The sequence below is a fragment of the Cinclus cinclus genome, chromosome 3 (genome assembly GCF_963662255.1).
Source record: "Cinclus cinclus chromosome 3, bCinCin1.1, whole genome shotgun sequence".
Lineage (NCBI taxonomy): Eukaryota > Metazoa > Chordata > Aves > Passeriformes > Cinclidae > Cinclus > Cinclus cinclus.
In genome coordinates, this window is record NC_085048.1 from 4,252,991 (window position 1) to 4,264,454 (window position 11,464).

The 11,464-nt window shown below is 46.7% G+C and overlaps 1 protein-coding gene across 2 annotated transcripts in view; it reads right to left on the reverse strand.

The window, feature by feature from the left end:
* The window catches only part of TFAP2B (transcription factor AP-2 beta), a 28,018-nt gene extending 21,145 nt beyond the window's left edge, over positions 1-6,873 (reverse strand). The window contains exons 1-3 of one of the 2 annotated variants that reach the window (XM_062489611.1): positions 6,793-6,873; positions 2,306-2,332; positions 495-953 (exon numbers count right to left, since the gene is read on the reverse strand). In XM_062489611.1, the coding sequence (XP_062345595.1) occupies positions 495-953; positions 2,306-2,332; positions 6,793-6,873 (567 nt within the window). The remainder of the gene's footprint in view (positions 1-494; positions 954-2,305; positions 2,333-6,792) is intronic. The other variant, XM_062489612.1, reaches the window with a different exon arrangement.
* Positions 6,874-11,464: the final 4,591 nt, after the last annotated feature.

The following is an 11,464-nucleotide window of genomic DNA, read 5'->3' on the forward strand; positions in this document are numbered from 1 at the left end:
GGATGAAAAATGTAGTAATTCGACAGTTTCATCAAAATCTCTGAACGGCAGGAAATTGGTTGGGGGGAGGAGGGAGGGGGGGGGGGGTGGAGGGGAGTGGAAGCTGAGATTGCATGGGAAATAACTGGAATTTGAAAAGCCAAGCTTGAACTCTGCCAGCTTTTGAAACACGTGGAATATTTAGAGCAGCATGTCTGCCTTCCCCCCGCACTTTGCTGCTTTTCCATGTAGGGGAGGGTTTATAATGCAAAGCCTGTGCGTGACGACCAGGAAATAAATTCTCTCAATAATAATAATAATAATAATAATAATAATAATAATAATAATAGAAAAATAGAGGGAGACGGAGTGGGGAGTAGCACAGTTACAAACCCGGCGTGGAAAAACAATGGGAACCCACAGCAATATTGCTGGAAACCCGCCAGTGACCATTCCTAGCCCAGGGACGGGGGCTCCAGCCGCATTGCCCGGGAGAAAGAAACGCGGTGCCTTACCTGGACCTCCTCCATCCCTGGGTGTCCGATGCCATGCAGAGAAAGGCTGTCCCCCATGCCGGAGTCAAGGCCATGGTGAGCTGAGTGCAGGAGGACATCTGGCCTCCGTACTGAGTGGTAGTCCCGCCTGGGGTCCAGTCCCGAGAGCTGGGGCAGGGCGGCCCGAGGCTGTGGCAGCAGTGACCCGGTTTCTGATCCCACCTCTTGCCTCTGCCTCTGTCCCCAGGGGTGCTGCTGGGGCTGATGCAAGGGGTTTAGGGAGTAGGGGTCATTGACATGGGAGTAAGGGTCCTGGCTTTGGTGGTAAGGAAGAGGCTGGTAGGGGGGTGGGAAATAAGGCGGCTGGAAATCCGAGGATGGGGTGTGAGAGAGCGGAGGAGCGCTGGAGTAGGGTCCCTGCGAGACGGATCCCAGCTGGGACAGCCTGGAACTGTGGCTGGGCACTCCATCATGCCGGTCCTACAAGCGGAATGACATACAAACAACAACAAAAAAAAATAGGACTTGTTTTAGGAGAAAAAAAAAATAGTGGGGAAAAATAAAAATAAAAAGTAAAAGGAGCACAATCCCAACCCGAAGCGAAATAAAGTAAATAATAGGACATACACAGCTGGAAAGTAGGTTTCAGATGTGCCCCCTTCCCCCGTCACTTATTAGACATCCCAATGTTTTGCACTCACATCGTGTCTATTCCCAGGAACTAGCAAGGAGGGGGTAGGGGCGGGGGGTGTGAGGGAGAATTGCTAAATGTCATAATTAAAAATGTAGGACTAGTGCTCCAAATACATATACTATCTGCAATTTCAGACCGGTACTATAATTCCCAATTCTCAGCCCCCTCAAATCAAACCAAAGGGAAAAACCCTCAAAACATTAAAAACTTAAGAGCACCAAACCACCCATCTCTCCAGACAACCCACCCCTTCTCCTGCCTGAAGTTTCCCAGCATCTGTTTATTCCCTCTGCTCAAGTCCTGTAACTCAAAATCACTAACCCATTTTCACGTGGAAAAGCCCAAAAAGAAAGTGGCACTTCTCGGAAGTCTCCGAGGACAGAAGTTTTTAAAAAAAGGACTTGGGGAAAAAAGATTTGCGGGGGGGGAGAGGGGGGGTGAGGGGGGAAAGAGAAAGAAGAAGAAGAAGAAGAAGGAAAAAAAAAAAGCTAAAATAAAAATTATAGGGAATCTTAGCTTAAAGGGAGTCTACCTGATATTTTTTTTTTAATCAAAACAAATAAAAATTAAACATCGGTATTGATCAAATCCAGGCGTTGTGATTTCTCCAGGAACTTCTAGTGTCTTTTGTTTCCTTTTCCAATATTATATTCCGGAGAATGGGGTGGGGGTTAATTGTAATGAAAAGTCTTTGGGGTGTGGGGGGGGGATAGGGGGTGGGGGGAGTGTATAGAGGCTTCAGAGAAAAGGTGGGAGAGGAGTTTTGTCCAACTCCAACGCACCGAAGCTGCGAGATTAAAGTAAACAAGAAAAATACCTATTCCACAAAGTGTAGCTCAAACCCCCACAAGCAATGGCACACATGGTAAAAAAAAAAAAAAAAAAAAAAAAGAAAGAAAAAGAAAAACAACAAGGAAAAAAAGTTCTTTTTCCCCCTTTTCTGCCCCCCAGACTCCCCTAGCTCAAATCGGGAACACACAATGCAAAAAGGGAGAAGCAGCTGCAAGCCTCCTCCAATTATTGTGCTAAATTACCAAGCCAAAGGCGTTTAAAAAGACAGAGAGAGGGAGAGAGAGACACAACAGATCGAGAGAGAGAGAGAACATGCAATTCTAGTACAACATGGATCCAAACTCACCATGGCGGAATAGGTGTGGACTAACATCTGGAAATAAAAAAAGTCTTGTAATAGCTAAAAAAAAAATGATGGTGATAATACTAATAATTGGAGGGAAAAATATCAAGGAGATCTGCAAAGGGACGTGTTGGATACAGGAGAACAGCTTGAGATATTTCGAAGTCTATCCATCAAAAAAAAAAAAAAAAAAAAAAAAAAAAGAGAGACCAGTGCCCCCAAAACCGAGCCTGGAAACCTCTATCTACATATATGATTTACCCCTCCCTCTCGGGGTTTTTTTTTCCTCCTTTTTTTTTTTTCTTTTTTTTTTTTTTTGTTTTTGTTGTTTTCTTTTTTTGGTTTTTGTTTTTTTGGGTTTTTTTTTTTTTTTTTTGCCTTTGAGCTCCCAAATACAATCCTCTTCAACCCAAGGCTAGGCTCAGACTGCTCCGCTACCCCTTCCTCCCTTTCCTTCTCTACACCGCCTCATAATAATTGATATTCATGACTATTAATATTACACGACTACTTTAAAGGGAGAATGCAGGACCAAATGGAGCGTGAAGCTGGCAGCCAGCTCGAGAGCTCCCCTACTATTGTAAATGACGTTCATTCAGTGGAGAATTACTAGATGTAATCAGACGAGGGGGGCTGGCAGAGGCAGAGTTTGGGGAGAGGGAGAGGGGGGAAAAAGTTTAGCGAGGAAGAGGCAGAACTTCAATTAACTCGAGAGGAGGAAGATGCAGAAAGGAGACACTGCTGAGCTGGAGCAAGGGAGTGAGATGAAGCAATGCTTGAGGCGAAGAAGAAGCAGCAGCAGCAGCAGCAGCAGCAGCAGCAGAAGAAGAAGAAGAAGAAGAAGAAGAAGAAGAAGAAGAAGAAGAAGAAAGAGTATTCTCCTTTTGTTTTAATATCTATTTAATTATACATTCCTAATACGAGGAATTTATTGCTTTTGGTGCTTTTGTTCTTGCAGTTTGTTTTTAAGCAAATAATGAAGAAAAAAGTTTGTTTGTTTTTTTTTTTAGTAATTTTTAAAGGAATGAAAGAAGAAACGTGCAGTCACTGTAATATATCTCTATTTACAGCGAAGATTAAGTCCTTCTGGTGCTTGTTACAGATCTTGTTTATTCGCAACAACCAAATAAATACTTGAATCGGCATTGTTGGGCTCCACTTTTTTTTTTTTTTTTTTTGGTCTGAATCCCCTTTCTATCTCCCGATATGAAAAAAAAAAAAAATCAAAAACAAAACCATAAAACCATACATAGATCTCTCGATTTCCACCCAAATGTGAAATGCATAGAGTGAATTTTAAAGGATAGTAAATTTATAGTTTTGAGGCAAAGCCAGGGGCGATATAAAACCTTTTTGATGTTGCAGGAACCCGTTCAACTGGACTGTCTGCCATTTCTGTTAAAGTTCAACTTGCGTTCCTTCCTAAATAGACTCACACTTCCCAGAGCTGCCCCCCCGCACGCACACGCACACACACACACACACACACACACACACTTTTGTTTTAAGAACAGATTCAGTTTAAGTGGCTGAGACGCCTCTACCATCGTGTTGTTCATTATAAACCTGAAAGAAGAGAGAGAAATATTTTTCGACGTAAAACTAGGGGGTTTCAGCTCTTAAAAAAACAAAACAAAACAAAACAAGAAAAAAACAGAAAAAAAACATAGAAAAAGAAAAAAAATACAATTGCCCTTTTTTTTTTTTTTTTTTTTTTTTTTTTTTTTTTTTTTTTTTTTTTTTTTTGCCAAGCTACACGTTACAAAATGCCCTGCAGCGCATCCCCAAGTTAGGATACACCCTGCCCGCAGCCAAATCCCACCCAACCGCTCCCCCAGCTCTTCTTTCCCCCGGCAATCTGCAAAACGCGGGTGTCCGTAGATCCACAGAGCCTTAAACCCCCCATCAAAAGAGCGGTGGGAAAAAAAAAAAAAATCTCTCATCCCCGACCTCGAAAGCCAGGGAGGGGACATGTTTTGTCGCCTGCTGCTGCGGGCAGAGACAATGGTCGGGCTGTGTCGGGAGATGGGGAGGGAAAAGCAGCGAGGGCTTAGCGGGCTGGGGACACGGGGGGACACGGGGACACACACACACACACACACACACACACACACACACACACACACACACGTGTGTGTGTGCTCATTCTCTGCTCCTTCTGAAGATGCTGGCTTGTGCCCACGATAATTAGCTTTTGGGAGTGAAGACATTTCTCCCGTGCGGCCGGCGGGTCCCCTCCCCGCTTCCCTCCATCCCGTTCTTTCTCCGGCCGGGAGCAGCCGGAGCTGTGCCTTCCCCCGGTCTCTTTCTGCGCTTTTCCCGGGAGTTTTCCCCTCTGTAAGTGCCAAGGCGCTCCCGGAGGGGAGGGCTGCTTGCGGGGCTGGGGATGGGGCGGCCCCGACGGCGCTTCCCTGGGGGGCTCCGGTCGCTTCCCGATCCCCAGCCCTGCCCGGCTCCTGCCCGTGCTCTTCCCTGCCCGTCCGCTGCCCCATCCCCGGTCCCTGCCCAGTAGCCAGCTCCTCGCTCGGTGTCCCCTCTCTCCTTGGTACCCAGCCACTGCCCAGCCCCTGCTCGGTCCTTGCCCGGTCCCACCCCTGTTACACCCCGGCTCCTGTCCGGTTCCCATTCCCAGCTCCTGTCAGGTTCCCAATCCCGGCTCCTGTCCGGTTCCCATTCCCAGCTCCTGTCAGGTTCCCAATCCCGGCTCCTGTCCGGTTCCCATTCCCGGTTCCTGTCCGGTTCCCAATCCCGTCTCCTGTCCGGTTCCCATTCCCATCTCCTGTCCGGTTCCCAATCCCGTCTCCTGTCCGGTTCCCAATCCCGGCTCCTGTCCGGTTCCCAGTCTCGGTTCCTGTCCGGTTCCCAGTCTCGGTTCCTGTCCGGTTCCCAATCCCGGCTCCTGTCCGGTTCCCATTCCCGTCTCCTGTCCGGTTCCCAGTCTCGGTTCCTGTCCGGTTCCCAATCCCGTCTCCTGTCCGGTTCCCAATCCCGGCTCCTGTCCGGTTCCCATTCCCGGCTCCTGTCCGGTTCCCAGTCTCGGTTCCTGTCCAGTTCCCAATCCCGGCTCCTGTCCGGTTCCCAGTCTCGGTTCCTGTCCGGTTCCCAATCCCGTCTCCTGTCCGCTTCCCAATCCCGGTCCTGTCTGCGCTCCCTGCTCGGTGCCCAGTCCTTTCCCGGCCTCTGTTCAGTCCCCGGTCCCTGCCCTGTCGCTGGTCCCTGCTCGATCCCCATCCCCTTCCCAGTCCCTGCCAGGTCCCTGACCAGCTCCTGCTCTGTTCCCGGTCGCTGCTCAGCGCTCAGTCCATCCCCGACCCTTGTCCTGTCCCCGGTCCCCTCCTTGTCCCCGGCCCCTTCCCGGTCCCGGTCCCTGCCCGGCCGCCTCCCCACGGAGCAGCTCCGGAGCTGGAGGTGGTGGATTGCGCCCTTCTCAAAATCTCCCCCATGATCGCCGTGCAAACGCCTCCCACTCAATTAAAAATAAAAACAGCAGAAAAAATTAAAACATTGTTTTGTGGAGCGCCATTCCTCACTCATCTTTTCTGTTTCTTTCTTTCTTTTCTTTTCTTTAATATTTTTCCCCCCCCCGCTCGTTTCTGAGGAAATCCCGCACGTTGGTTTAACTTACAAGGAATACATTCGCGAAACCCGTTAGGGAAAAATCCGGCTCAGGAAACCGTGCAAAATTAAGAAAGGTTTCGCAGTGTTTGAGCAGTGATTTTTTTTTTCTCCCCCCTTGGTTTGCTTTTTGACCTCGCAAATAAGGTCTGGATAAAGCTCACAACTTTTCCCGTCCGCACACTATGTAGAGCTGCCTTTGACTGTGTCGGTCCGGGTGTGTGAACTCACACACGGACAAGAATGTATGTGCCGCTTAATTAATGCCACTATATGTACACATGCACATCTTATCTGTTGGTGTAGAGGTATTAAAAAGTCGTAAAAAACATATCCGATTGTGAAAACAAGAAAAAAAATTCCATATTCATGTTGAGCTGAGCTTGGAATTGTAAAATTAAAAATAAGAGAAAGAAATGCATCCACTCCCTGAATACCGGATCGTGTTTATTTTCTATTTTTTTTCCTCTCTTTTTAAAAATGTCCTCAACATTTGTCCATATTTAATCTAATTATTTATAATTGAAGGTCTAAATAATCAAACTCTTGCCTTTAAGTTGCCTCATTTCAATCCCCAGATCATTTCTTTGATGTCTTAAATCACATCAAACAGCTTTTCCACGAAAATAAAAATAAATTAAAAAGAAGTTTAGGACCGGTCATGCTGAATACAAATACGCAAATAAATAAGCATTTAAGCATTTACTCTCGGTTTCCCATCTCTATGTTCGTGTGTGCTGGTGTATGTCTATATTTATGCCTGGATGTATATGTACAGCTATATATGTATTATATAGCCATGCCTGTTTCTATATGCTAGATGTATATTTAAATATACATATACTCTCTTACTCATATGCATATAATACACTCACCTCATAGATATCTTCATACTTGACATTTTCAACCAGTTTCCAGAGCATGATGGCAGGCTGTTCTCTAGGAGGTGAGTGCATTCATGTGAAGAGCAGATGTCTGGATTCTCAGTACTTCTCTGTCTGTAATGATCCATCTATAATTGGAAATGGGGGACAGACACCAAATCCGACGTTCCTCTTCCATCGCAACTTATATCTGTTGTCTGAAACAATAGGCTGCAGAAGCCTACCTCAATGGGATAGTAAAAAACATTATCTGTTACATAGTTACATATAGCTACAGACATATATGTGACTAGATATTGACATATACACACATACAGACATTTATACACAGTCGTGTAAAATATACACATACACACAGCTGCACGTTCACAGATTTACATGTACAGGCACCTATACACACATCTATCTCTGAACAGGCAACTTTTTCTCATGTATAGACAGATTAGTCGCCACATTTAGATATGTAAATTATATCTAGTCTTCCACATGGAGACTTCATGTTACATGTGCATGCAAACGTGGTCAGTTTATGTAGGAGTGTATTTAAATGCATATTTGTGGATCTAGTTATACATTTACACATATATGTAGGTTTGTATAGAGGGATTAAATACACGTATGATGCAGTGCATATATCTGCTCTTTTAGTCGGTGGTTGGGTGGATGTATGGATAGATAGATAGATAGAAAAATAGATAGATAGATAGATAGATAGATAGATAGATAGATAGATAGATAGATAGATGAAATTAAATTAATATTTTTTTTCGATGCTCCCTATGGTAAAATAAAGGATAAGTTGCCTCCGCACTGAGTGATGCATCATTTAAAGCAAGATATGATGCTTTTCCCCACATGAAATATGCTTTTATTTACATGTCCAGAAATTATTCTCTCATATGCATTTAAACACCAAAACAGTGTCTCATCAAAGCACATTCAAGCAAATCTAAAAGGAGCAAATTTAGATCAATGATTTCCCCTGGAAAACCTTAGACTTCAGGCTTAGACTGTATATTTTATAACTTAGAAATACTTTATATAGGGAAAAAATAAAGAGGAAAAAAGGAGTTCAGCAAAACCTCCTGTGCACACATCTGAATAGTGTTTAGTACTTTCAGAAAACGATTAAAAATAGAGTTGGATTTGTGCATTTCCTGGGTAGCCCTCGGTTTGGAAGGGGAGAGGAGGAGTTAGACCAGTTTTAACCTTTATTTTTTTTTTTTTTTTTTTCCCCAGGCAAACCTTCCTTCGCATTGTCCGATTTTTTTTAACACGTTGCACGGCAAAGAGCCGACACAGGCAGCAGAGCCCATCTCTGCCTTTGAAAGGAAACAATTGAGCTTTGCAGTGGGCTGGTGCATAAGAAGGGGAAAAAAATGGGGGGGTGGAAAACCGAGGCACAGAGGCAGAGAGACAGAGAGAAAGAAGGTGTTTCTAAATTCAAGGTCCTGTCTCTGGAAATTTCAAGCTCTGCCTATAAGGTTCCTACAAATCTTTGTTATTCTGCACGGGATCCTATGGGAAAGTGCACAGTGTCCTTTGTACTTTCAAACGTCCTACAGGTAAAGATGCTTTTATATATATATACATATATATATATATATATATGTATGTATATATGTACACAATCTCGGAAACGAGGAGAACTTCATCAGGAGACACATTTGCTGGTGTGTGGTTGGCTGGTGGGAGGGGTGGGCTTTGCTTTTTCTGTTCTCTTTGGCCTCAAATTAAGGCAGAAAATATAAATTCATCCCTTTCCCCCTCAGACTCTGCACCACCCTGCCACCCCTCCCAATTTCACAGCGTGCATCTTCTAAAACCTCTAAAACCCACAAAAGGCAAGAGACAAATAGTGGCCAGATATTACAGCAGGAGCTGGACAACGGTCTTGCCAGAAGTTATTAAAGCAGATAGGAGGGTTTTTTTTTCTCAGCACAGCCAGAAAAAACCTCTTCTGTTGCACTGAGGAGCAGCAGAAAGAGGGCACATCTTTGAGTGGGTTGGACTGATCATTTCGACTGAGTAAATAGGGTAAAAAACGCTGAAAAAAGGAGAAGGGATGTCATGTGTTTGCATGGGGATGTGGGGAAATATGCATGCAGCCACCCTTTCGCACCTACGGATCTGAATGACCCTCTTAGAAAAATACCAAGCTCATAAAGGGACAGTTTGCCATCACTTTTGTGCAAGTCTTTGAGTCATGAAGACTGGCACAGGGCAGGGTGAATGAGCTTCGCGAAGGCTAATGCTTCACAATTCCGTGGCACCCTGAATTAAATACGCTCTGCGAGCTGGGGGAGGGGAGAGGAGGGGAGTGAAAAAAGACCCTAAAATAGACTTGATGTTCACTGGCTCCTTGCTAACATATTGGTATAGACAGTAAATTCTGGCTTTTAAACCCCACTCTTACTGCATTTCTCTTGCATTTGCAAAACATGACAAACGAACAAGTGTTCATTTTGAAAAGTAAGGTCCTTCGCATTTTATTTTTGCGCCTGTTTTGCACCCCCACCCCCGCGGCTGCCTCCAGTCTAATTCATCAATTCAACGCAGCAATACTTGCACCGATTTATCCCTCAAACGTCCAATGAACCCTGCGTCCAGAAGGCGACACACGCACCCCAAACTGACCACTACAACTCATACTTTCAAAAGAAAAAACAACAACCAAAAAAAAACCCAAAAACCGAAACAAACAAACAAACAAACTAACTAACTAACTAACTAACTAACTAACTAACTAACTAACAAAACAGAAAAATCCCCAAACCAAAACACCAAAACCAGTCGTTTCCCCGCAGTTTGGCTCGCTCTTTTCCAGTCTCTTCCAAAGAAAACACCGGATCCGTTTCTGCTTTTTTCCAGCAGTGAGCTGGGCACGGGCACTGCAGCCTCAGCCTGGCAGCTGCGATGGCAAAGCAATGTGTTGCAATTCATTCATTCATTCACTCATTTATTTATCTATTTATTTTGAGGATACCTTTCTGCTTAGCCCTGCCCAGGGCGGAGGAAGACCCTCTCCCCTCTCTCCCCTCTCCCCTTTCCCCTCTCCCCACCACTCCCCTCTTCCCTTTCCCCCCTCTCCCCTCTCCCCACCACTCCCCTCTCCCCTTTCCCCCCCTCTTTCCCATCTCCCCTCTCCCCTTCTCCCCCGTCTTTCCCCTCTCCCCTTTTTTTCCCCCCTCTTTCCCCTCTCCCCTTTTTTCCCCCTCTTTCCCCTCTCCCCTTTTTCCCCTCTTTCTCCCCTCTTTCCCCTCTCCCCTTTTCCCCCTCTTTACCCTCTCCCCTTTCCCCCCCCTCTTTCCCCTCTCCCCTTTTCCCCCCTTTCTCCCCTTTCCCCCCCTATCTTTCCCCTCTCCCCTTTTCCCCCCTTTCTCCCCTTTCCCCCCCTCTCTTTCCCCTCTCCCCTTTTCCCCCCTTTCTCCCCTTTCCCCCCCTCTTTCCCCTCTCCCCTTTTCCCCCCTTTCTCCCCTTCCCCCCCCCTCTTTCCCCTCTCCCCTTTTCTGCCCTCTTTCCCCTCTTTCCCCTCTCCCCTTTTCTCCCTCTTTCTCCCCTCTTTCCCCTCTCCCCCCCCTCTTTCCCCTCTCCCCCCCCTCTTTCCCCTCTCCCTTTCCCCCCCTTTCCCCCCTCTTTTCCCTCTCTCCTTTTCCCCCCTTTCCCCCCCCTCTTTTTCCTCTCCCCTTTCCCCCCTTTCCCCCCTCTTTCCCCTCTCCCCTTTTCTCCCTCTTTCTCTCCCCTTTCCCCTCTCCCCTTTCCCCCCTTTTCCCCCTCTTTCCCCTCTCCCCACCGCAGCTCTGGCTCAGCGGGCGATGCCCGCGGGACCCGGGCTCGGAGCGCGTTGAGCGGGGCAGCGGCGCCCTCTGATGGGGACTGGGATGGAAATTCGGCCCGACTTGGAGCGGAGCGGCAAGACCGGCTCGTTCCAACCCCCCCGCCATGACCAGGGGCGCTTTGCGCTCTCCCTAGCTGCTCCAAGCCCTGTCCAACACTGGGCGCTTCCAGGGATGGAGCAGCCACAGCTCCTCTGGGCACCCTGTGCCAGGCCCTCCTCACCCTCACAGGGAAGAATTTCTTCCTAATATGCATTTTGATTCTCTTCTTTTTCAGTTTAAAGCGATGCCCTTTATATTTTTTTTTCCCAGAATCTCCGCTGGTTAGTGTGTAACTCTGAAACTTCATTTTAGGTGTTAGTAAGTTCTTTTCACGGGTACTTAGACAAAACAATCCCTTCCCAGCTGAAGAACCAAGGACAGCAGGTACCCAAAAAGCAGAAACAACGGCAAAGGGAAGGGGGCTGAGACTTCATAGCCTGGGGCTGTGGCTGGACAACCGACCCCAATATGTAGATGAAACAAAACTTATAAAAGTGTAAAAACTCGTGACCGGGATCTGTCTTGGATTCAACCTGGGTGTAGCCCTGGCCAGACTCATGTGCTGCCCAAGGTGTAGCCTTTCAATAAATACCTATTTTATTCCTTTTAATTCTGTCTACCCTGTGTTCCAGATCAGCCTTTCTAGGCATCAAAAGCCATTCCCTGTGTCCTGTCCCTCCATCCCTTGTCCCCAGTCCCTCTCCAGCTCTCCTGGAGCCCCTTTAGGCACTGGAAGGGGCTTTAGGGTCTCCTGGATCCTTCTCTTCTCCAGGCTGAACAACCCC